This window comes from Petaurus breviceps, unplaced genomic scaffold, assembly GCF_028583685.1.
Source record: "Petaurus breviceps papuanus isolate PSGF00001 unplaced genomic scaffold, PetGlider_PUasm1.0 90897, whole genome shotgun sequence".
NCBI lineage: Eukaryota > Metazoa > Chordata > Mammalia > Diprotodontia > Petauridae > Petaurus > Petaurus breviceps.
The window spans coordinates 6,207,945-6,234,492 of record NW_027187374.1 but is presented as its reverse complement, the minus strand read 5'-3'; the positions used below and the strand labels follow the sequence as shown (position 1 = coordinate 6,234,492).

The 26,548-nt window shown below is 38.0% G+C and overlaps 1 protein-coding gene across 2 annotated transcripts in view; it reads left to right on the top strand.

Moving 5' to 3' along the window:
* The first annotated feature begins 2,766 nt into the window (after nucleotides 1-2,766).
* URB1 (URB1 ribosome biogenesis homolog) overlaps nucleotides 2,767-26,548 on the top strand; it is a 110,061-nt gene continuing 86,279 nt past the window's right edge. Inside the window, exons 1-8 of one of the 2 annotated variants that reach the window (XM_069074896.1) lie at nucleotides 2,767-3,120; nucleotides 6,976-7,115; nucleotides 8,531-8,682; nucleotides 10,285-10,417; nucleotides 21,677-21,773; nucleotides 22,781-22,866; nucleotides 23,846-23,971; nucleotides 25,554-25,675. In XM_069074896.1, coding sequence (XP_068930997.1) covers nucleotides 2,982-3,120; nucleotides 6,976-7,115; nucleotides 8,531-8,682; nucleotides 10,285-10,417; nucleotides 21,677-21,773; nucleotides 22,781-22,866; nucleotides 23,846-23,971; nucleotides 25,554-25,675 — 995 coding nt within the window. In that variant the 5' untranslated portion in view covers nucleotides 2,767-2,981. Of the gene's footprint in view, nucleotides 3,121-6,975; nucleotides 7,116-8,530; nucleotides 8,683-10,284; nucleotides 10,418-21,676; nucleotides 21,774-22,780; nucleotides 22,867-23,845; nucleotides 23,972-25,550; nucleotides 25,676-26,548 lie in introns of those variants that run through there. The other variant, XM_069074897.1, reaches the window with a different exon arrangement.

Sequence of the window (26,548 nt, the reverse complement as noted above, 5' to 3'; positions counted from 1 at the left end):
CCAAGTCTTCCTGGTTGCTGGGAGAAACATCAACAATCTTAAATATGCAGACAATACCACTCTGGTGGCAGAAAGTGAAGAAATATTAAGAAGCCTCTTGATGAGGGTGAAAGAGGAAAGTGTCAAAGCTGGCTTGAAAAGCTCAACATCAAAAAAATTAAGATCCTGGCAATTGGTCCCATTACTTCCTGGAAAACAGAGGGAGAAGAAATGGAAGCAGTGTCAGATTTTATATTCTGGGACTCAAATATCACTGTAGATGGTGAATAATTAAATTAAAAGATATTTGTTCCTTGAAAGGAATGCTATGGCAAATTTGGACAGCACATTAACAAGTAGATATCACCTTGCTGGCAAAGGTACATGTAGTCAAAGTCATATTTTTTCCAGGAGTAATGTAAAGCTGTGTGAGAGCTGGAGTACAAGGAAAGCTCATTGACAACCTTTGAATTGTAGTGCTAGAGAAGCCTTTTGAGTCTACTGAATAGCAAGGAGATCAAATCAGTTAATACTTAAAGAAATTAATTCAGTCTATTTGCTGCAAAGTCAAATGCTGAAGCTGAAGCTGAAATACCCTGGCAACATAATGAGAAGACAGGACTCATTGGAAAAGACCTTAATGTTAGCAAAGACTGAAGGCAAAAGGAGAAGGGGACAACAAAAGAGAAAATGGATAGAAATCACCATGGATGCAATGAACATGAGCTTGGACAGACTTCAGGAAATAGTGGAGGAATATAAGGGCCTGATGTGCTATGGCCCATGGGGGTCACAAAAAGCTGGACACAACTAAACAACTGAACAACATCTTTAGTAACATGCTGACTATACATATGGGGTATATGAAAATAAGTTACCAAAACTCAAATCCACCAAAATTTTAAAATATGTATTTCTAGTTCCGAAGTCTTTCTTTTCTGCACACAACCTGCACTGCCCCCCTGCTTTAGAAGGCAAGAAATACAATACTCATTACACATATTAAGTCATGCAAAACGTACTTCCATAATAGCCATGCTGGGGGGGAGGGCAAAAAACAATTAAGAAAATATGCTTAACCCTGCATGCAGAATTCATCAGTTCTCTCTCTGAAGGTGGACAGCATTTTTTATCACGAGTCCTCTGAATTAAATCCACCACGATTTTTGAGACATCTTAGACATATATCACAAATTCTATACTTTGTAATGCATTTTTATATTATTTTACCTTCACAATATGAGGAAGACAGTGTGGAAGGAAAGATGTGTGTCCATCAATCTATCAATCAACAGACATTTGTTAAATACTTATTACACCAGGTAGTATACTAAGCATTGTGCATACAAAGAGGCAAAAACAAGATTCCTGCCTTAAGGAACTCACATTCTATAGAAGGGACAACAAAACAACCATGTAGTACAAGATATATACCATGTATACTGAATATATACCCTAAAGAGGTATCAAAAAAAAAAGAAAGAAAATCCCCATGCACACCAAAATATTTATAGCAGCATTTTTTGTGGTAGCAAAGAAATGGGTAGATGACAGTGATTGGGGAATGACTAAACAAATTGTGATATATGAATGTAATGTACATGAATCAATGTAATGGGTTATTATTATGCTGTAGGAAACAACAAATATGAATACAGAGAAGCATGGAGAGACTTACCTGAACTGATGCTAAGTAAGCAGAACCAAGAAAATAATATACATGACTAAAACAATATAAAGAGAACCAACAAAAAAAAATTGGAAAAGTGAATGTTGCAAAGTTACAAAAGACAAGGATGTCCCCAAAAAAGGGATATTAAAAAAACACCTTCTGATACTTCTTTGCATATTGTAAAGTAGAATAGTATATGTATTTTTAGATTTTTTTGATGCACTGTTGGGTTTTGTTGCTTTTCTTTTTTATTATTGTTATATGGGATGGCAGGGAAAAGCTGAGGGGAAAAATACTGGGATAAATTTATGCAATGTAAAAACAAAAGATACCCCTGAAAATAGTTTTATAAAAAGACATTTAGTGTTAATGGGATTTAATAGTATGGAATGGAAGGTGGAGGAGGAGAACATTGACCAAGAAAGGCTTACTGAAGAAGGTGGGATTTAAGCTGGGTCTTGAAGTAGGTCTAGGGTCTTTTTCCAAAGCAATGGATTCGATATATATGTATTCCCTGCTCCCACCATAAACAAACAAATAAATAAGTACCCTGCTTTCCAGCAATGATCAAAAATTTAAAGGACAAACTATCTTTAGAAGTGTCTTATCAGGAATAGTAGACCAAAAATATGAACTCCCCCAAACCTACAAATCTACACTCTATGTAGCCTAATAGTCTTACCCAAAGTCACCTAACACAGGTAATAATAATTAACAATACTAATAATAAGCATTTATAGGGTGCTTTCAAGTTTGCCAACATATTCTCATTTGATCCTCACAAGAAGCCTGGGAAGTAGGTGTGGTGCTGTATTGTCCCCATTTTACAAATGAGGAAAATAAAGTAGGCAGAGACTAAGTGACTTTGCCCAGATCATGCCGCTAGTAAGCATCAAGAGGTTTGCATTTGAACTCAGGTCTTCCCGCCTCCAGGTCTGCGCTCTAACCTTTAGGGGTTAAGATCCTCTCCTAAGAGCATACAGCAGGTGCCTAGGCATGACCACGAGAGCAGACCTAAGACGCAAGCACAGGACCACTTTCTGCGCCTGCGCATTCCCAGCTCACAGAGACGCCCACAGTCCTCCAACAGCCAGGAGCCCCGCCTCTTCGCGGAGTGCCACCGCAGCCCCGCCTTCCCTGGGCTCACACGCACGCGGAGCGCCGCTGCGGACAAGCTCGGCTGCTTCCGGTCTCCCTTGTCCCCTCGCTCCCTCTCCTCCTCCTCCTCCTTCCTTCCCACGTGGTGTGCCCCGCATGCATACCCGCCGTTGGTGCCCCGCGAGCCGCTCTTCCGAAGATAACCGCGTGGACTCGTCGGGATTCTCTGGCCATGGGAAACCCAAAGAGGAAAACCCTTGCAGAAGAGGGCGAGGCCTTCTCGGCTGGCCCTACGAAGAGGCCTCGCGGGGAAGACTTTACTGGGCAGCAGTTTAAGGCTCAGCTCAAGGATCCTCAAACTATGGTGCCGGGTAAGCATCCTGGGCTGTGGGGGTCAGGGGTCAGGGATTAAAGGGCGGGCAGGGGGTGGGGCTCCCGCGGCCAAGTGGTTCAAGCACCACGTCTCCCCGTTGTCCTCTCCTGGCTTACCTGGGGCACTTCCCCCAGAGGCTTGCACCCGGAGGTCACGCCACCGACTATTTCCTCACCTGTGAAATTAGGGAGTCCAGTTAGATTATCTCCGAGGACTCTTCAGTTTTAGGGTTCCCTGTCTGCCCATCCATCCTGCATTCGGCTGTCATATCGACCTTTAAAACCCAGAACTGATCGCGACGCTCCCTCTGTTCAGTAACCTCCCTGCCCCCTCCAAGATCAAAAACGAAATCCTCAGTTTGAGATTCAAAGGCCTAAACAACCTGGTCTCTTCCTCCCTTTCTAGCCTTCATACACCTTAGTCTCCTCCACGTACTCTGCAGTGACCCCGGCCTCTCTGCTGCTCCCGGTGCTGGACAGGCCATCTCCTGCCCCTGGGCATTTTCCCTGGCCTTTCCATCCCCGTGCCTTGAACTCTCTCCTCTCGTTTTCTTCTAGTGTCTTCTAAAGTCCCACCTTCAAGAAGCCTTTCCCAGCCCTCCTTAACCTTACTTAGCCCCTTCCCTCTCCAATTTCTCCTGTTATTTGTACATAATTGTTTGCACGTTTTTGCCTTTCTTAGCACCGTGCCAGGCGCATAGTAGATGTTTGATACATTCTTCTTGACCTGACTTCTCCTAGTATTTGTGACTCATTAGCATACTACTGCAAAAAACTGGGTCTTGATTAAAAATATACTTAATGAGACCTGCAGATGGTTAAAAAAAAAGTTTGCCATTCAGTTTTATGACCAGTATTTTAGAGCAGGAGTGCTGTGTCTGAGTCGTTTATTTACCTAGATTCATAGAAGTTAGAGTTTGGAGGAGACCTTAGAAGTTGTCTGGTCAGATAACCCATTCTGTACAGAAATCCTCTCCTCAGAGGCCCAGAGTTAAGCCAGAGCTGTGATTCAAACCCATCTTTTCAAATCTGGTGCTCTTTTCACTGCACCACACTTAAAGAATTCACATGCTGAATCTACATTAAGATTTTGCTGAACACTTAGTAGCTTTGTAATCCTGGCCAAGTCACTTTACCTCTCTGAGCCTGTTTGCTTATTCACAAAATGGGGAATATGTGTTTTAACTACCTCAAAAAGTTTTGGAGAAGGGGTTTTGTAAAACCTTTAAATGAGCCACACTATGTCATGAGGCAAGTCTGGTTTTTGGACAGGTCTGATTGTTAGGAAGTGTTTACTTCTACTCTGCTCACAATTATTTTTTTTTTTTTGAGCAATCGGGGTTAAGTAACTTGCTCAAGGTTACACGGCCAGGTGTTTCTGGGTGGGTGCTAAGTGTCTGAGCCCGGGATTCAATCTCCAGGTCTTCTCAACACTGGAGCCGGTGCTCTTACTTGCTGTGCTACCTGGCCGCCCCTGCTCACAATTATTAATGCAGCAAATATATATGAATTTTACATTTTACGACATTTACATATAGAAATGCAATTTTAAAGTAAAATATTAAATATATATTAACATTTTTATGTATCATTAACTTACATGTTTAACTTTATACAATGTCTAGTATTGCAGATTATGATGTATTTCAGTACTAGATCTGTGATTTCATTGGTGGTTGTACAATGACCATCAATGGAAATAGCAACCCCATTGTGTGGACTTAGTAGAAAGACTTTGAGAATTTCTGTGGTTGAAAATTGCATTGACCTATGGTCAGTGTAGTGATGAGTTTATCCAAACAGTTCAGCTAGTTCTTGCATGACAGACATAGTCATTAGTCTCCTACTTGCAGCTTTTTCAGTTTGGGAGGACATACCAAAACTTAAATGAATAATGATAGTAGTAGCCATAGTGGTAGCAATAGCAGCAACAGCTAGCTGTGTTTCAAAATAATTCTGTGAAACAGGCAACAACAATAATAATAGTAGCCCTTTTTGATTTTAAACAGTCAAGGAAACATTTATTAAGCACTTACTATGTGCCAGTCACAAAACAATTATCTACAAGCATTATCTCACTTGATTCAGTCAATAAAAAGCTTTTATTAAGTACTCACTATGTGCCAGGGAGGGACTGAACTAGGTTGTGGGGCTACAGAGATAAAAAGGAAATAGCCCTTGCCCTTGAAGAGCTTAAATGTTGTTACTGCAGATTGGATAGTACCTGTATTATTCCCTATACTGAATAGTAGATAATGAGTTTGAGACTCAGAGGTTATGTGACACCCAAGATCATGTAGCCTGTAAGTGGCAGAGCTAGGATTTGAAGCCATGTCTTGACTGAAGTCCAGCGCCCTTTCTACTCTACCATACTGCATCTTCTTAGTAGTGTTTGAAATTTTTCCATTATGAGCTTCATTTATTAAAATTTATTTTAATTGACAGTGTGATGTAGTGAATGGAGGACTGGCCCAGGAAGACCTGGGTTCAAATCCTGTCTCTGCAAATTACTGACTGTGTGATCCTGGTCAAGTTACTTAACCTCGAAAACAAGTTGCATCTTGCATTGGTAGAGGGAATAGATCCAACATTATGCCGGTATTGCTGGGTTGGAGGGTATATAGTTTTGTTTGTGTTTTTTGCTTTTTGGAGGGCAGTTGGGGTTAAGTGACTTGCCCAAGGTCACATGGCTAGTTTTGGGGTTTTTTGGGTGTTAAGTGTCTGAGGCCATATTACAGGGCTGGTGCTGTATTCACTAGCCGCCCCCAGGTATATACAGTTTTAAAGACCTTTGGGCATAGTTTCAAATTGTTCTCTAGAATTGTTGGGCCAGTTCACAACTCTACTGCCAGACAAAATTTTTGAGATTCAAGACTTTTGCTAAAGGTAAATTTGATCAGTCTCCTTTTTTTATGGCTAGATAGAACAGTAGATAGAATTCTGGACTTGAAATCAGGAAAACCCCAGTTCAAATCTTGTCTTAGACACTAGCTTTGTGACCCAGAACAAGTCACTTAACTTCTCGCCCACAGTTTCTGGGAATTTCTGGGAATGATAATAGTTTTTACTTCACAAGGTTGTTTTGACAATCAAATGTGATAATCTATGTAAAGTGATTTCAGAACCTTAAAATTTTTTATTACAAATGTTTTTCTTTATCTTATTATCATTATTCCCCATTCCCAAGGTTCCCAGTAGTCTCCTGTTTTTCTAAGCCACATCTTTGGTACTATTCCTGGCCTTTCTCATCTTCTCCGTAATTCAGTATTACCTGCCTTTCCTCTCTTTGCTTCCAGAAGGAATTTTCATTGCCTCATTATAATTTCTCAGCCATTGGAAAGCACTTTTGAGTAGTCTTAGTCACACTAATGTGTGAATGACCAGGTCATTGAATTGTAGTCACCTTAGAAAGTCAACTAATGTAGTATAGTTTCTTTCTTTTTATAGGTGAACAGAGGCCAGGGAGGTTAAATGACTTACTCTGATGTATTTGTATTTTTAAAGGGGAGATTCCTGTTAATCCACCTACCTCCTAATTGAGAGGGTTTCAGACAGTGTAACAAAATGAAGGGAAAAATTCAGGTTAAATAGGAGTAAACACTAGGATTTCTAGACTTCTAACTTGCCTAGTCAACACCTCTGCACTGTCCCTAATTTTTATACTTTTCTCCCTTTTGAGTCCACAGATTCCCTAAAAGCTCTTAATTTTTTCCCTCATGGTGGCTTCCGTGGCAGAAGTACTCTGGTGAGGTGGGAAGGGGGAAGGAAGAAGCGTTGGGTTGTATGTTAAGTAGCCTGTTTCAGAGTTAAAGGTTACTTCTTTTAATGCCTGTGATGTGCAATTTATGTTTCAGCTTTGGAAACTTTTGTGTCCATTGCCAGAATGTTACCACAAGTTGGACTATATGATGTTGTGGAAGGATACATAAAAATTTCTGTTGAGTGTTCAGAAATTTTCCAACTTCTAAGTGAAGAGAAAAGAACTGAACATGAAGTAAGTTTCATTTGAACATTCATTACAAAGGAAAAATGGCTTGTCCTATCATCAGGGTTGGTATATGAGAAATGGCCTCTGCATGTACAGAATAAGACTCAGTTTTTATCTTTATCACTGTGGTGCCTAGAGCCATACTTCTTTTATTTGTGACCGTTAAAAAGTTTTACTGATGCCCTTTGCTGTTATATCACAACCATTTTTAGATATAGCCCACTCCCCCTTCTTCTTGTAGCAAGCTTTACAGTGATAAAGTCAAAAACAACCAGCACACTGATAGTTCCATAGCCATACCCTGGTTCCTTCTCTCTTTGTTGAAAGGAGGATGATACATTTTCTCATCTCTTCTCTGGGACCATTCTTAGTCATTATAATACAGAATGACCATTTTTATTTTATCACTCTTTCCATTTCCATTGTTATAGTCACTGAGCAGTGTTTCCTTGGCTGTGCTTTCTTCACCCTAAATTGGTTCATAGAAATCTTTCTATGTTTCACCAAATTCGTCATATTCATTGTTTCTTATTGGATAGAAATATTCTATCATACTTATATGCCACAGTTTGTTTACCCATTCTTCAAAATATAGACATCCACTTTGTTTTTAGTCCTTTGCTTATCCAAAAAAAAAATGCTGCTGTCAATATGTTGGTCTACATGAGAATTTTCTTCCCAGTACCTAGGACTGGGTTCTTTGGGCCAAAGTATATAATCATTTTAATCAGTTTTTTCCAGCATAATTGACTATTGTTTTCTGGAATAGTTATACCAATTCATAGCAGAATCAGCAGTGTATCATTCTGCCCATCTTCTTGTAGACCCTCAAACATTCACTCTTTATTTTTTGTCATCTTTGTCAATTTGCTAAGAGTGAAGTAAAACCTCAGAGTTGTTTTAATTTAAATATCTTTTTATTATTAGTGACTTGGAGTACCCTTTTATATGGCTGTTAATAGTTTGTAATTGTTTCAAAAACTATTTGCTTATATCCTTCGGTTACTTAAGTGTTAGGGATATTCATGTCCTTTGAAAGTATTCTTGTGATGAATACTAATTTCTTGGTATTAATGTGGTTTAGTGGAATGGCATTTTACTAAGGGTATGTTTGAATATCATTAGTTGTAAATACAGAAGACAAAAGATAGTTAAATATAAGAATACAGATTTTTAAAAAACAGCAATATTTCACAGATTTCAGAAATAAATGGAGTTGACTTTGGTCTCTTCAGGATTCTAAATAGTTGAAAATTTGGTTTTGGGATCCTTGATAAACCATTTGAAATCTTGAGTACTTGTAAGAATTTTTAGCTATTAAGACATTAGAAGATAAGAAGCAGCTATAATCAAGATGGTTTTTTGTTTTTGTTCAGAAAGAAAAAAATGAAATTTATGAAAAGTCTTTTTTATCTTTTCAGAGGATATTAATATTTAAGACCTTAGAAGCCATATTACTGCGAACAGCAGGTGATCTTTCTCATTTTCGTGTTGTGGGAACCAACATCCTGAAAAAAGTTATGAATAGCCATATGAAGTTGATTTATGAATCACTGAATGCTTCAAGCTACAAGTAAGTCATTGGCTGTATGTTAACAGAACCAATACCTGGACTATTCGAACTTGTTTTTGCTGTTAAGACCTTTTGCCTTCAGATTTTCCTAATAAAAATCTATTTGTCATTTCACTTGGCTGCACTAAGTACTGTTTTCCTGTCCCCTTTTTCCTTTTCTGATTAATCAAGAAATACTTAATCAAACACCTATTATTTGCCTACCATTATGTTAAGTTCTTTGGTGGTACAATAAACAAAAGCTTATACCTTCATTGGGGAAACATGTATATGTGAAATTATAGCTAAAGTAGATCAGTATCTAAGAAAGAACTCAAGTATACAACATATAAAGTTATAAATTGGAGAAGTAGGGGAGTAGAAAGAACATGGAATTTGGCATTAGAAGACCTGGGTTTGAGTTTCAGCTGTCCTACTTGCACTCTCTCTGACCTTGAACAACCTTTAGCCATTTGGGGTCTTTATTTCCCCATCCGTGAAATGAGTGTTAGACGAAATAATTTTTAAAGTTCCTCCTCACTCTTGACAGTTAAGAATCTATACTACTAGTCATGTAATTATTATCATACAGTGTAGTATCTTCCTCTTATGGAAATGCATGCAATCAAGGAATATTTTTTCCTTTTATCTCCTAAAGGCAAAAATAGACATATGACTATTTTCATAAGGTTCATATACCCGTTCTTGAAATCTCAAGGCAGTACATCATTATAACCTGATACCTTTTGTCTTCAGTTTCCCCCAAAACAGGAGTTTCTATTTATAGATATTTTAGAAACAGAAGGAATCTTAGAGGTCTGCTCCAAGCACATCATTTTATAGATGAGGAAATTTAGGCCCAGAGGAGGGGATTTGACTTATTTAAGGTTAGTAAATTGAACCAGTATTTGAAACTAGACAGATGTCAAATACAATGATCCTTCAGTTATACCATTTCACCTCCTTCCATGCACACCTTTCCCTTTCTTTGTTTCAACAGTTTTCCGGTTTCTCCTTTGGGGACTCCTCCCTTCTGACACTGCTACACTACTAGTTCACCTCACATCTGGACCATTGCAATGGCCTTCTGGTTGGTCTTCTTGCCTCAGATGTCTTCATTCTAGTCCATCTTTCATTTTGTTATCAAAGTGATTTTCCTTAAGCTTGATTCTGACCATGTAAATTTCAGTGACTCTCCATTTTCTCCAGGATTAAATATAAAGTCCTTTGGCATTCAAAACTCTTTGTAACTTCACATCTTCCTATCTTTCCAGTCTTCTTACACCTCACAGCCCTCAAAGTAATCTGTGATCCTGTGACACTGGCTATCCCCCTGTGAGTGTAATTCTCTCCCTCCTCATCCTTGCCTCCTTCAAATCTCAGCTAAAATCACACTTTCTGCCTTTCTTAGGGACTGCTTTTTTGCTTTTCCTGTATCCCCAGCATTTAGCATAGTACCTGGTATATAGTAGGTGCTTAGTAAATTCTTGTTATCTGACTGATTAGCTGACAGTGCTTCAATATTAATGTACCTTGCACTCAAAAGAGTTTGTTTCACTCTAATGTCATGTGTACTTCTGCTATTTTGAATTAACTTTATATTTTCCTTTATTGTACACATAGAATGAGTCAAACCTGCTTGAACCTCATGTCAGCTATGGTGGCGCAGGGTCCAGATGCTGCCAGGGATTTCTATAGCCGTTTTGACTTCAATAAAAACTCGTTGTATGGTTTGGTGAAAATAAGAAGTTCAAAGGTAAAGAACGCTTAACGTATGCTTTTAGCATTCTTTTTGAATATTCCATATTGTCTTTTAGAATGTTTACTTTGCTTTCTCTTGATTTTCTTCTGTTCCAAACTAAGGTGTGATAGTTATGTGAAAAGGGTGTATTTTGTGAACTTTGGGGGTGTTTATTGACAAAATGAGGCACTCTTGGGTCGTTCAACAGTCAACAAAAGAAGATTTACTTAGTCTTATACAGAGAATAGTCAATAAAGATAGGCATTAAGAATCCTTTGAATTGATTTAGCTGTGCAAATCTCCCATCTCAGTTCACCAGCCAAGCATCTCAGAGCCTCTCCAGCTTCTCAGGGCCACTTTGTAATCAGGTAGTAAAGAAGTGATTATCAGCAATTTGAGTCTTTAGTCCTCTGAGGCAGCCAAGTCTTGGGGAATATCTTTATACTTTTTAAGGAAAAAGTAGCCCAACTTACGTGGGGAAAGGGTTAAGATATTGTTGCTTCCCAGGGAGTGAATCTTGTTGAATTATTCCTTTTTTCCAGGTAACAGAAAAAATTATAAAACAAGTTTTGTTATTTTCTTTGTTTGTTTAGAGGTCTCCTTTTTACCTTCCTTCTTTGGTCAGGAATCATGGAAATTGCTTAAATATTGCAGGGATTACTTGTTAAAACTGAAACCACTCCAACCAGGATTAAACCAGGAATTGTAGAATGGATGAGTGAATTTTGGCCAAACTGCCCAGCTTGACCAATCCTAAATGGCAGAAGGGAGGTATTCAAGGAAAGAAAGGCAGCTTCATTTTTGATGTTATATTGGGAGGCTGATGTTCTATGTGTAGCAGACAGAAAAATGCATCTCTCTAGCAGGTTCTGGTAGCCTAGTGAATGATCAAATGGGATGTTAAGCATAGTCCTAGGGTAACTGTGTAGAATGATTTAGATGAGATTACACACATTCCCACCAGTCAGCTCAGCCTAAAGCCTAAAACTCAGATGGAATCTTAAAGCTGAATGAATTCTTTCATGTGCACTTAAGATTTCCATGCTCTTAGATATTAATTCCACTTAAAACATCTATACACAGACAGCCTAGATGGGAAGCAAAGGGGAAAAAGGAAAACAGAAGGTTTGGGTCTGGTGTCAGAATGCCCAGGGGAGGATTATCAGGGATAAAGGATATGTTATCAGGGATCTTGTGGGGCAGATCTTAGAATCCAGGGAGTCAAGCTAGCTTGATATTGGAACTTTGTATCTCAGATCATGGTTTAGAGATCTATAAGATTTAGTTTATAATGTGGCAGAGTAAAGAGTTGACCACACTCATGTGGGATGGTCACTCCTCAGCTTGCTGCTTCACTTCATTATCATATTTGTTCTTACCATCTTGAGTTCCAAGGTTATCCAGGGTGTGTTTGGATATTTTCTTATTCATTACTAAAATTGAAACACTTCTCATTAATTAGCTTGGAACCCTACCTAGGATTATTAAATATTAAACACATCATTATTAAATATTAATATTGAACAAACTGAAGAACTTCTATTACTATAAACAGTTGCTCTTCACATCTATGTATATGTATCGTGTGAATGACATTTATATAAACACATGTCAATGTAGATATACTAATTCTCCTAACCTTCTTTACTGAATTTGGACTTTTTTTGAGAGCCATACTCTTTTCTCTTCTGAAGGAAAGGTCAGGGCCTTGTCTGTATTTTCTATATCCTAGTCTGTATTTTCTGGGGTCCTTTCACTTTGTTCTCTGGCTATTGAGTATTGTATTCTTCAAGGATCACTGGGTGGCTCAGTTCAAGGAGATGCAAACTTTCAGTAGCCCTTAGGCAGTCTGATCATTTCTTTCCTGGACTGAACTTTCCACACTCTCAACTGTGGTTTTGGTTTACATACTTGCTCCTGGGTGGTATTAAAAGGTGCAGTTGCTGGCCCTAACTGACATAACTAACTGGTAGAATCTTCACATTGAGAGTGATAGAGCTGTAGACCCACCTTGGTCCCTCCATCCCTGCTCCGGTCACTAACCTGTGAGCTGAGTCCTAGATGCGGATATCACAAAGCTACCATCCCTCCCTGTTCTGTGCCCATGGGTTGAACCTAAGATCCTGCTCTGACTACTAAGCTGTTTGCCTATCCCTAGAATCCTACTCATGTGTCAGACCTTCAAATCTTCAGTCCCAGCCCTGGTCTAAACCTGGGAGTTGAATCTGGGGTCCTTCTGGCTTACCCCTGTTCCACAGTTCTTGCCCTGGTCACTTGCCTGTGAGTTGATTTTATGAAATTGTCCTGGAAAAATGACCTTCTCCTTGGATTTCTCTGATCATTACTTGGTATGGTGCTCTTAAATTTTTGTTGGATTGGGGCGGCTAGGTGGCACAGTGAGTAAAGTGCCAGCCCTGGAGTCAGGAGGACCCGAGTTCGGTTCTGGCCTCAGACTCTTCACACACACACACACACACACACACACACACACACACCAGTCATGTAACAAGTTACTTAACCCCAACTGCCCTCCAAAAAGCAAAAAAAAAAATTTGTTGTATTGTGGGCTCCATTGGTTCTTCAGCTCCATCCTTGCTGGTCCGTCCAAATAGATTTATTTATAGATGACATATTTTGTACTTTTATTATTGTTTTCTTTTGTGGGTATTGATTTATTCTTGTTACTACTTTATCACTCCCACTGTGGGGCCGGGTGGCAGTGGTGGTTAATCTTGGCCAAAACATTTTAAACGTTTTTTGCAATGACTAAACAGTAAAGGCCAATGGTTCCTTTATAGGAAAGGTAAATTTGGAAACACATCTCCATGGAAAATCACTGACCCTGGTAGTACTCTTCTAGCTCAGAGAACTTGTCATGGCATGTGATGGGGAGTGATCATTCACTTAGGGGGAAGGAATGATTTCTTTTCCTGAAGTTAAGCTAGTTAATTTTTATTTAGAATAGTGTTTCTTCTTCTATGAAAACCAGTCCTATTAATATTATCTAAGGCTAACTAGAATGAAACCATGGAAGTCATCTTCGGAGAAGATTTTCATGATTGTTCAATTTGTGCAGGCTGACATTTCTTGTTTGCAGCTGTTGTTATCGCTATCTTTGATGGGTTCTGGCCAAGGGAGATGGAAGTGTGAATGATGGGTTTTTAAGAAGACTCTAAAACTATTCCAGATGTCTCTATTCCTCCTCCCCTCTCCCCCCATAGAATTTCTCTTCTTAAATAGAAGACATGAAATTGAAGATTTTCATTATTTAATGAGAATATCCATTGGGCAACAGGTTATTTAAGTGCTCCTTTTCATTTACCAAATTGGCTTCTTCTGCCATCTTCCAAGTGCTCTGAAAGCTTCAGGTAAGCCCTCTTCTGCTCCTTCTTAGTGAGCATTAAAAAGCAGGTAAAGATTTACAACAGATTTTTTTTTTTTTAAACCTTGTCATTTTAACTAGAAGAAACTATCTGTAATTTATTTAACCAAATATTTATTCTTGTAGAATTTCTCTTAGATTTAAAATTTTTCAAGTGTTATTGTATTATATTACCTACACGTCATAGGATTTAGAGTAGAAGGGACTTTAAAGATCAGCTAGGCCAGCCCCTTCATTTTATACCTGAGGAAATTGAGATTCAGAGATATTTAAATTATTTTTGATCTGTAGAAGAAGAATGGCGAGACTAGAATGAGAAAGATGAAAAATGAGAATTCTCTAGAAGAAATAATTTTTTTTTTTAATTAAAAAATAGGCAGTGTTGGGTGGCTAGGTGGTGCAGTAAGTAAAGCTCCGGGCCCCGGAGTCAGGAGGACCCGACTTCAGTTCCAACCTCAGACACTTAACACACACACACTAGCTGTGTAACCTTGGGTAAATTACTTAACCCCAATTGCCCTCCAAAAGGCAAAAAAAGAAAAAATAGGCAGTGGATATAGCTAATACAATGGATAGAGCACCGGCCCTGGAGTCAGGAGGACCTGATTTCAAATCTAGGCTCAGATACTTACAACCTGTGTGACCCTGGACAAGTCCCTTAACCCCAATCACCTACAGAAAAAAAATAGCTATAAAATAATTTTAGTGGCCCATAAAAATAGTTCTTTATTTAAGTGAAATATTAATCATAGCTACAAGATGGAAATGTTTTTAAAGAGTACTTCTGAAAAAAGTCTAGGTATTTTAGTAGATTGAAAACTCATTATTGTGAATTATCAGTATGTTACAACACAAAAGAAGTTAATGCAATATTAGGCTACATTAAGAGAGTATTTAGCTGCCAGCATTAGGGATTTGATAGTCCCTGACCTTTTCAGACAATATCAGATGACCAGAAGATTGAAGAATATTAAGGTCATGCCACATGAAGTTTGTAGAAGGAATTGGGGATGTTTAGCTTGGCAAAGAGAAGACTTTAGGGCAGGGGTACTTAACCTGGTCTATAAATTTTAAAAAGTATATATTGATAATTGTATTCTAATATAATTGGCTTTCTTTGTAATCCAATTACTTTTATTTTATTCTTTTAAAAATATTATTCTCTTCACCAGTCCACCAAAGGTGTCCATGACACAAAAAAGGTTAAGAACTCTGCTTTAGGGGAATATGATTGCTGTCTTTAAAGAAAAGCTGTCATGTGAAGGAGAGATGAGACTTATTTTACTTGGACCCACAAGAAAAGGGGAAAAAACAAAGGCTCCTTAATAACTGGGGGAAAAAAAGATCTTTTTTTTTTAAAGCAGACTTGGTCACTGTAGGGAATGTGATAGAGTTGTTAAGTGTATGGTAGGATTACTGAACAGCAGCATTTGCCCAGCCAGTTATGTAATGTGAATTTGTAATTAAGTAGAATCATCTCAATTTTAGGCATTTTTCCAGCAACACTTAGCTCAGCATTTCTCATTCCTAATTGGTTTCTGAAAAAGAGTCTCCTTTATAACATTGAAGCCTTTTCTTGAAGACCCTGAATGATAATGGCCAACAAATTATGGAACTGGATATTGTAAACTAAAAGTGAACAAATAAATTTAGTTTGAAAAAAAGATACACAAAGCAGTTTCCTCAGAAAAGCCCTGTAGGTAGGGATAATAGTATCTGAATTACCTTTGTTAGGATAGTCTTAATGGTTATCATGTTTTTCCTTCTGGAAAGCCTAGATCTCGCTCTTTGCAGCTTCTACCCAGTCCTCCAGCTTTTGCTTCTGGGATCAAGCAGAACAAATCTATTTCTTCTTCTATGTGACAGGTCTTTGAATACTTTGACAGTGATCAACTGAGACTTCTTTTCCCTAGTTTAAATATCCCAGTTCCTTCAGTTAATGTTTATGTGGATTGATTGCAAGACCCTTAACTAGTCACCCCTTATCTTTGCTTATCAGTGTCCTTCCTAAAAAGTGAACTCCCAGAACTAAACTACTTTTGGTCAAGGCAGACAGAGCAGGACTAGATCCTCCCTAATTGTGGACCGTGGGCCTTTCTTAATATAACCCAATTAGTTATGGCCACCATACCATAGTGTTGATTGATATTTAGCTTGCAGTCCACTATAGCTCCCAGATTATTTTCAAGTGAGTTGCTATTTAGTCACACTTCCTCCATCATGTGTTTGTGAAGCTGATTTTTTTAACCCCTGTGTACATATATGTACATATATATACACATCTGTGTTTTAAAATCATCCAGAGGCACACTATGTAGTACTGTAAGGCTTAGAGTGGGACCTGAGCTGTAGACGTAGTTCAGAAACTTAATAGCTTTGTGACCCTGAGTAAGTCACTCACCTTTTCTGTACCTCTCTTTATTTCTAAAAAGGGTAATTTAGATACTATTATCCCTACCTACAGGACTTTTTTTGAGGAAACTGCTTTGTGTACTGTTTTTTTAAAGACTTAATTTGTTTACTTTTAGTTTATAACATTCACTTCCACAATCCCTTGAGTTTCAAATTTCCCCTCCTCCCCAAGTTTTAATATTTTCTTTTTTTTAATAGGTTTTTTTTTTTTTTTGGAGGGGGGAAGGCAGGGCAGTTGGAGCTAATTGACTTGCCCAACGTCACACAGCTAGTAAGTGTGTCAAGTGTCTGAGGCTGAATTTGAACTCAGGTCCTCCTGACTCCAGGGCCAGTGCTCTATTCACTGTGCCACCTAGCTGCCCCTTTGTGTATCTTTAAAAAGCCATACAGATGTGACCTATAGTTTTATATGTTATGAAGTAGATTATGAGTAATTCAGAGAGGAGCTACATTTTTTTTCTCTTCCTCACCCTCCACAGTAGCTACTGTGTTGTTATGTTCAGAATTGTGAATCGTGACATTGGACGGCCTTTCCTTTAGCAGGCTTTAAGAACTCTAATATTTTGTGGACATTGATCTTTGAAATAGCCTGTGGTGTAGAAAAAGCACTGGAATAGAATTTCTGAAGCCAGGTTTCTTGATCCCAGGACCACCAATGACAGAACTTTTTTACCTTTTAACTCTTACTTAAAAGAGTCCTATAAGGGGGAAAGTTTAAAAACAACAACTATGAAAGAGTACCTCACTAAAAAAGCTTGCTAATATGATTGCCTTAATAGTCCCACCAGAATCCCTCTGTTCTCTATTTAAAATGTATATGTAAGAGGCTTTCACTGTCTCAGAAGTCTGGCCTGGGTGCCATTGTTCATTGGCAGACTAGTTTTCATTTATTATTAAAGTTTAATATGATAAAATCTGTACTTTTTTCTGACATTGATTAATTATTTATCATATTTAATAGAAAACAAAATATTGCCTCTTTACTATATTATCAGAAGCAGAGCTACTTTTCCCATTCTGTTGAGAACATTTTCTAGTGGCAGGTGGCATAGTAGGACCCCAGGGGTCTTTTGCCCCACTGAAGTGGTTTTGCTGCCTTCAAAAATTTGAGGAGAGCTATTGAAAAAGAAGGGTACATAGGGATCCTGTTTTAAATAGTTTATTTCATAAGAGGGTTGAAATTAAGCAAGAAAGAGGAAAAAATGAGGAAGAAGATTAGAAAAGAATGAGATGTATCACAAGGAGAATTGCCCATTTTTTTCAGCTACTATCTCACTGACAGAACAATCCTGAGGATTATTAGTCATTGAACTCAGCAGAGTGGAAGTGGTCTCAGGACCAAAGATTGGCTCTGGAAGAAAGCCTTTAGAGGGCCAGATGTGATGGTGTATGCTGGTAATCCCTTCTCCTTGGGATGCTGAGACTGGTGAATTGCTTGAGTTTGGAAGTTCAAGCTGCAATTTTAGGGCCAATGCTGATCCTGTGCTTGCACTATCTGGCAAATGTATGGTGAGCCCCTGGGAGTGGGGGCCACCAGGCTGCTTAAGGAAGGGTAAACCAGCTTAAGTAAAAAGCACAGTAGTTTAAAACTTTCATGTCAATCAACAATTAAATGGATTCATGAGTGGCAGCTGGTCGGGGCAAGATAGGGCAACCTTGTCTCAAAAAAAACCCAATCCCTAAACCAAAGACAAAACCTAAACCACCTTATATGTATTCCTTAAATGACTTGTCCAGTGTCACATATGGTAATTGGCAAAGCTAGGATTCTAATCCAGGTCATCTGACTGAATCCAACACCCTTTCCCCTGCAACATTCATTGCATGTATGACTGGAAGAGCAAGGGCTCACAGGTGAACAACCCCAAGACTGAGTATCCACAAAATTTTAAGACTTGAGAAGAATGCCCATGTCCTCTAACACAGTGGTGCCAAACTCAAATAGAAACAGCATACTGAATAGAAAACCACAAATAACTATGTTGTATTATATTTTTATTTGTCTGTTATTTCCCAGTTCCATTTTAAATTTTTAAAAAATTGATCATTTCTTTTTTAACACCTTTTTAAATTTTGAGTTAACAAATTTTCTCCTTCCATATCATCCCCTCCCACACACACCGAGAAGGCAAGCAATATATCAGTTATACATGTGAAATTATGCAAAATATATTTCCATATTAACCATATTTTTTTTTTAAAAGCATGAAAAATAAAGAGAAAATTACACTTTAGTTTGCACTCAGAGTTTATCAGTTCCCTTTCTGGAGATGGATAGCATTTTTTCATCATGAATCCTTTAGAATTGTCTTGGATTATTTTACTGATCAGGACAACCTAGTCTTTTGCAGTTGATCATCATTACCTAATAACTGTTACTATGCACAGTGTTCTCACTTCGCTTTGCATCAGTTCATGTAAGTCTTGCCATGTTTTATTCTGAAACCACCCCCTCATCATTTCCCACAGCACAGTAGTGCTCCATCATAATCATATACCACAACTTGTTCAACCATTCCCCAATTGGTGAACATCCCCTCAATTTCCAATGTTTTTGCTACAGCAAAAAGAGCCGCTATTAATATTTGTACACATATCGTTCCTTTTTCTTTTTTTTTTTCTCTTTGGGATGCAGATCTAGTAGTGGTTTTGCTGGATCAAATGCACCATTTTAAAGCCCTTGCGACCTAGTTCCAAATTGTTCTCCAGAATAGTTAGACTAGTTCATTACTCCATCAGCAGTTCATTAGTGTACCTATTTTTCCCTTATCCCCTTCAGCCTTTGTCATTTCTGGTAGATGTGAGGTAGCACCTCAAAGTTGCTTTAATTTCCCTTTCTCTAATAAGTAGTGATTTAGAGCATATGACTATAGACATCTTTGATTTCTTCTTCCAAAAATTGCTTGTTTATATCTTTTGACCATTTTTTCAGAGAAACTTGCCGTAAAATGTTATTACTTCATTGTCTATTGTAGTTTTTAGCAGAATGTAGTTTCCGTGATTATCTCTTTTAATTAAATCTATTTTTGCTTTTTCTTTGAGATTGATTGCTATCCCTGCCTTTTTTATATCAGCTGAAATACATTTTGCTATAGCCCTTTGTTTTAAGTCTGTGTGTGTGTTTATGTTTCTTGATGTCTCATGGAGTCATTTTTTCCCACTTGTCTAATTCTAATTTTTAAGGGATTATATTCTTCAGAGAACTTTTGTACCTCTTTTTCCATTTGACCAATTCTGCCTTTTAGGGAGTTCTTCAGTGAATTTTTGTGTCTCTTTAACTGTTAGGCTAGTTCTTTTTTTTTTAAGATGTTATTTTCTTCAGGTTTTTTTTGTGTGTGTGTGCCTCTTTTTACTCAGTTATTAGTTCTCTTTTCATAATTTTCTTTCATCACTCTCATTTCTTTTCCCAGTTTTCCCCCTACCATTTTTATCTCTTTCTTTAACTCTTCCAAGAATTCTTGTTGGGTTTTGGTTCAAGTAGCAGTTTTCTTTTGTGGCCTTGTAGCTATTTCATGTTATTTTCTTCTTGTGTTTGTTTCTTGGTCTAGCCTGCCACCAAGTTTTTTTTTGTTTGTTTGCACATTTTCCTGCCTGTTTCCTGACTTTGAGCTTTATATTCAGGTTGGGGTCTGCCCACCTGGCAGTAGGAAGGTACTATTCCAAGAATTGGGCTTTTTCATGCTTCAGAGCTAGTTCTGCTGGTTTTTAGGATTTTCAAGGTGGTGTAATCCAGGGAGAGGTACAGTCATTGCTCTCCTGATCTGTGGTCTGGTCTTCAATCAGGAAGGACCCCTGCTTACCTGCCACTGCCAGTGCTAGTGCTCCTCTTGGCCTTAGAACTGTGACCAGGTCCTTTGCTCTCCTACAGCCACAAGCATTGATGATCCTTTTGACCTTATAACTAAACAGTGCCCCTGTTCCCTTATGACCAGTGAGAACTGTTACTCTCTACCGTGTACTCAGTGTTAGCAAAGGGACCCCTGTAATCTCTCTCTGACCAGTTGTCTGACTCCCTTACCAGCTTCCTTTATAAGCTTCCCTTATTTGCCCATCTTAATTCTTGTGGTACTTTTCTCATTTTCCATGATCTTTCAACTTTTACTGTTATTGGCTCAGCAAACGCATCTTCCACTTCCTTCCAGTGCCCAAGAATCTAATACATCTGAGTTAGGTGACTTGAATTCATCAAAAGCAGCCAGATGTTCTTATTGTCCCTTTATTTATTTGGGTGTCTATTCCCTGTGAGTCATTTTTGTGCTGTTGTTCTCACTGCAGTGGTCATTCTCCCTGGCAGAGGAAATACAAGTAAAAGTAAAAAGATGATAAGCTCTGGCTTCCTCTTATTGTCCTTTTTCACTTTCTTATCCACCCCAAGCAAAAGTCCTAACCTGTCTTTATCTTCCTTTTCTTCCAGCAAACACACTGTTGTCCTTTAATATTCCTGATTCTGTTTTCACAGGACTATTCTTATATTTATGGTCTGTAATCTGCTCTTATTTTAATTTTCTCTACATTTCTTTTCAAAATTTGTTTTGGTAAGTTTCCTATGTATCCATATCTTTAATTTCTTGGCCAAGACTTTGTAGTTATTGGCAATATGTTAGAGTTTTCTTTTGACAGTTTTATTTGGGCGCACAAGAATCATCAGAGGTGGGTAGTTGTCATCTGTTTTGGTGAGTTCTCTGTTAAGTTCTGAATACATGTCCTAGAAGGACAACAGATGGTGTCAACAAACGACTATTTCAGTATCCCCGAGTCAGAGAATCACTTATCGCTACTGTTCTCTTCTTCCTTCAGCCTGTACTAGATGGTCATTTACCAGATAGTTTAATATTGCCCTATGTACCTAAAACTTATTGCATCCTCACAAGTGCCTAGTTTCTCCTTGCTGAAATTTATATGGTAAATTTGACTGATTAAATGCTATAACTTCTTTTATCACACATGTGTATGTGTATGTGCATTCATGTGTATGTAAGCAATACCCATTGGTTATCAAAAGACTAGTAACAGTAATAATCTTTTCAGAGCCATGATAACATTCTGGAGCAGGGAAATGTACTAGTATTTGTTGTATTCGTGACGTGTATGTGCATGCATGCATGCATGTAAATGCATGTACATGTCTTTTGCTAAAGGCCTGCTGCAATGCCATGGACCTGCACCAATGGAGAACAAACTGTGACAGGTTCTAAACCAGAAAAGCTTTCGGTAAAGTCCTAACCATGGATCTCCAGTTGGGCCCTGAGGATCCAGCCCACCTAAGTTTGCTAGCTAAGTTTGACTTAGCACCAAAAGTTTCACCATCTGGTAATGACTTTTTTTAGCTATAGCAATACAGTTAATGACTTTTTTTTAGCCATAGCAATACATGAAAACCTGGAGGTATTGTGACTTTGTTTTTGGAGGGAGTATTATCAACATGTTCAATTATATCCATGTATTTATGTATGTGACATATCTCTTTCCTTTTCCAATAGGGTCTACCAGATGTTAGATTGGCATATATCCAGTTTGCCCTTTCCTTCTTAATTGCTGGTGATGATAATACTATAGCACGAGTGTTGGAATTAAAAGGTATTCACCTATTTCTGAGGGAAGGATGTTAATACTTGGGGGGGGGGCTAATTTACTAGCTACTGTTTCTAAAAGAACAGAGGGAAGTATATATTTAAACTTTTGTTATTTTAATAGCATTGACCAAAAATAAAGTGGTATCACAGTCTTGCTATCTGGAATGCTGAGAGATGACCTAACCTTCCAGGGTTTGGAAGCAAAGCTGTCTTTGTGGCTTTCATAAGTACTGCATGCATGACTTTACTTAGTGTTGGTGTCTAAAAAACTGAAACTCACTTTCTTGTGCTATTCTTCATGCTATTAAGATGATTGTGCTGCTTATTAGAATTAGAAATAAACCTTTTAAAAACCTATTTTATGTGAACTGGATACTATCTGGTTGATTCCCTTCATTTAAGAATAAGCAAAACTTAATCCATGTGAGACTCATTCCCTTTATAGGTTCTTGGGCTGGCCTGGCCTGACCTGAAGGTTTTAACCTAGTAGTAGCCATGTGCTTTCTCTATCTCAGAGATAGGTTATCCTTGACCCAACTCATGTTGCCTGAGTAGCAGGTATCTGTTGTCAGGTTCCAGCTTGTTTGCATCTCTAGCCCTTCCCATCCTCCACTAGGAGCCAGAGGTAAATTGCAGGACAAGAGACCACCTGGAGCCTTGAGGTAGAGCTGGAATGTGGTGGTGATTTGTGGGTCAGAGAGCTGGTAAGCTTGAGGGCTTGACTGGGTTATCCTGGAGTGTGAAAGGAGGGCTCTGGCAGAGTGCTGCTAACAAGGGCCTCCTCTGTCTGTGAAGCTTAAGCACAGAGCTTTTTTCCAGCCCCCAAATTCAGTAAAATATTTTTTTTTCTTTAAGAGGACACATTGCACTTTGTCCTGGTTTTCTCTTCCTGTTTTCTTGAATGCTTTTGTCTAGATCATCACTGTACCAGAAAAAAAAATCTTTTTTCAGCTTTCCTTATTTCAGAAAGTCTTTAAATTGAGTGTTAACCTTTGAAAATTTTATTTTCAGAATTCCTCCCTGTCATTTTTGGCACGGGCTTGAAGGAAGACAGAATTTCTACTATCAATCTTTTGTTGTCTACCCTGAAGACCAGGGTATGTGTTAATAGAAAAAACATTTTCCAAGTGAGGAAAGCAGTGTTGTGTTTTCCTGAGTAATGGAATTGTCAACATTTTATCTGTAGAATGTTAACAGTTAACTCCATTAATGACCTCTTTCGTGAATTTTTAGTTTGTCTACAACAGTAGTTCTCAGTTCTTTCCTTAATTATTTTATTTTATTTTTTGGTCTCTGAACTCCTTTATGTTCTTAGAATTTGAGGACCTCAAAGAGCTTTTCTTTATATAGGTTATATAAATATAAATAACATCTCAGTGGGGCAGCTAGGTGGAGCAGTAACTCTACTGTCAGACCTGGAGTCAGAAAGAATTATCTTCCTGAGTTCAAATTTGGCCTCAGATACTTTCTAGCTGTGTGACTCTGGACAAGTCACTTAACCCCGTTTACCTCAGTTTCCTCATCTGTGAAATTAGCTGGAAAAGGAAATGACAAATCACTCCATTATCTTTGCCTAGAAAATCCCAAATGGGGTCACAGAGAGTCAGATATGACTGAAAAATGACTGGGAAACAACAGAAACATCTTAGTATTGTTATGAGAAAAGTTTTGATGTTATGGACAATACTTTGAGAACCACTAGTCTAGATTATAGTTCTAGGTAATAACTTATTTTTGTTCATGTATAATTCATGCTTTGATTTTATAATAAAATGAACATAGTGTGCCTGACAAAATAGTAGTTTGGACGCTATTAAATGTTTTACCTTAAAAAAATTTTTAATAGCAATTTTTTAAAAATATGTAAAATTTGGGGCAGTTAAGTGGCATGATGTATAGAGCACTGGCCCTGGAGTCAGGAGGACCTAAATTTAAATTTAAATCAGACACTTGACATACTTACTAGCTGTGTGACAATGGGTGGGTCACTTAACACCAATTGCCTTGCCTTCCCCCCTCCAAAAAAAAAATGTAAAATTCCACATACTTTGCATTATTTTGTTTTATTGCTCTCAGGTGGTTCACAACATTGGTATCACAAAGACTCAGAAAGTTCGTTTCTTTACTGCGTATTTGTTAAATAATGTGGCTTCTCTCTATCGTTGGAATGGAATTGCTGACGTCAGCACAGAAAATGTCAAGGTACAGTAGTAGCTTTGGAATTAAAATGTTAGTGTCATCTTTATGTTTTGGAAAACAGAATTCAGTATTACTTCACCTAAAAATTTCTAGAATATAGTAAATTTCTTAGGGCTTCTGTAGGTTATATTAATTTCCTCTGAATAGTAATCGAATAATGGGATATTTTTCACTGCAGACACAGTTTTCCTTTGGCAAATAATTTCATACTTGCCCTAGAATGACTTGCCAATGCATTTTAGTCTTACAGAATTATTCAAAGCTTACTCTGCTCCTTTTTCTCTCACTGTTCTTTTCTAATATGGTTGATTTTCATCCAGCTTTTTGGAGGTTCCTTGCTCCCTACTTCTAACTTCTCAAGTTGTAGGACATACAATTTATTATCTAATACTTTATTGGTAGGATTATTAACTTTTCTATATTTAAATTGACCAAAGGCATGTAATACTTTGTTAATTTTTACTTTTCTCATATGTTCTTTAAGTTAAATATAGCCAAAGAAGTGAAAGTTTTAGATTTCAGGTTATTTTGTAGAACTTTTAATTTAAATCTTAAGATTTTCAGTAATCTTACCTTCTGTTTACAATAATGACTTGCATGTGTCCTCTTTTAAAAATACTTTGTTGTTCCAAAAGACTCTGGATGGAAAATGCTATCCATAACCAGAGAAAGAAGTGATAGAGTCTGAATGCAGATTGAAGCATACTATTTTCACTTTTTGGGGGCCGGGGGGGGCGTTTAGTGTGTTTTTTTTTTGTTCTGTTTCTTCTTTTACAGTGTGACTAATGTGGAAATAAGTTTTATATGATTGCACACGTATACGTATAATCTTCATCAGATTGCTTGCCAGTTTGGATCAAGGGAAAGGAGGAAAATTTGGAACTCAAAAATTTTTCAAAAACTGAATGTTGAAAATTATATTTTCATGTAATTGGAAAAAATAAAATATTAATTTTTTTTAAAAAGCAATTGGGTTTAAGTAACTTGCTCAAGGTTACACTGCCAGTTATTTCTGGGTGTGGTGCTAAGTATCTGAGCCCAGATTTGATCTCAGGTTATCCTGACTCTGGGGCCGGTGCTCTTATTCACTGGCCCACCCACCTGGCCGCCCCTAAGCAATTGGGGTTAAGTAACTTCCTCAAGGTTACACAGCCAGGTGTTTCTGGGTGAGTGCTAAGTGTCTGAGCCCAGATTCAATCCCAGGTCATCCCGACTCTGTATTAAATTTTTAAAAATGCTTTGTTGGTTTGGAAAGATTATTTGATTCCCTTGCATACCAGAAAGGTTCAGGTGATTAGTAAAACATTTCTAAATGTGGAATTTTATTCATAAGAATAAAATAAATTTTATGTATTGAAGAGGTATTAAGCTTGTTTTAGAACAAGCATATGAACTTGCCACTTAACAAAAATTCTCTCCTAATCATGCCACACTTTGATATAAATCCCAATATTTATGTAACTTAGAAAATTAGTTTTTATCTATTTTTACCCTCTAGTCATTGAACATTTTGTTTTTTCTCCTTTCTCTTTTTTTCTGTTTTTTTTTTTTTTCTTGTTCTTCCCCTTTCCTTCCTCCCTAGTAGCCTACTGAAGAAGCCGCCAAGACCATGGTAAGGGAACTGGTTCACAACTTCTTAATGGACCTTTGCTGTTCTCTGAAGCATGGCATTAACTTCTACGATGCATCTCTTGGTACTCTGGGCAGGTAAACTACAATATGGTTGTGTGTACAATGGTCTGTATTTTTTATAAGCCATTATGTATGTAAAGGTCAGCAAATTTACTCTTCAGTTAATTGAAGAATTTTAGGATTCACAGAGACCTTAGAAATCATCTTGTCTTTCTCCCTTTCATTTTTTTTTTCCAAACCAGGAAACTGCCCGTAGAGGTTTTATTTATTTAGTTCCTGTGGAAGAAAATGTCCAAGCATAGAGTATACCTGCAGTAACTTGAATTGGAATCTCATTTGCTCTAGGCCTGAGGCCCAGCTGCAGTCTGCTGAATCTCATGGGTTTCAGAAAAGCTTGGAATGTGTGTATATTCCCTGGGAACCAGTTTCATTCTTGTGACCAGACATCCTAGGGAGTTGGGTTGGGTTTTGTGTATTCATTCTCGTCTTAGTAGACTGAGATTAGTTTGGAGGGAACCAGAGCTCAGAAGCTACCATAAAATGACTCAGACCCTCTTGAATCCTTAGAGCTAACCTGAGTGACTTTTCCTGAGACCCAGAAACTGGTGGTACAGCTGAAAGATCTGGATTCAGAGGGCCTCAATTCAAATCCTGCTCTGATATTTATTGCACTGTGTCACCTGGGGGACACTTTACTTAACCTCCTGGGTCTTAGATTCCTCACCTCTAAAATAAAGGGTTGGACTAGATGGTTTCTAAGATCCCTTCCAGGGCTGGAACTAGAGTGGGTACTTTCGGTTGATAAGATCACAAAGGGTCTATGAATAAACTTGGGTTTGATTGGGAGCAGATTCTCCAGCCCAGACTATTCATGAATAAGACAGGAAGTATTAGTGCTATCTCAGAGATTAGCAGCAATTTGGTAGTAAATATTTACCAACCAGGTTT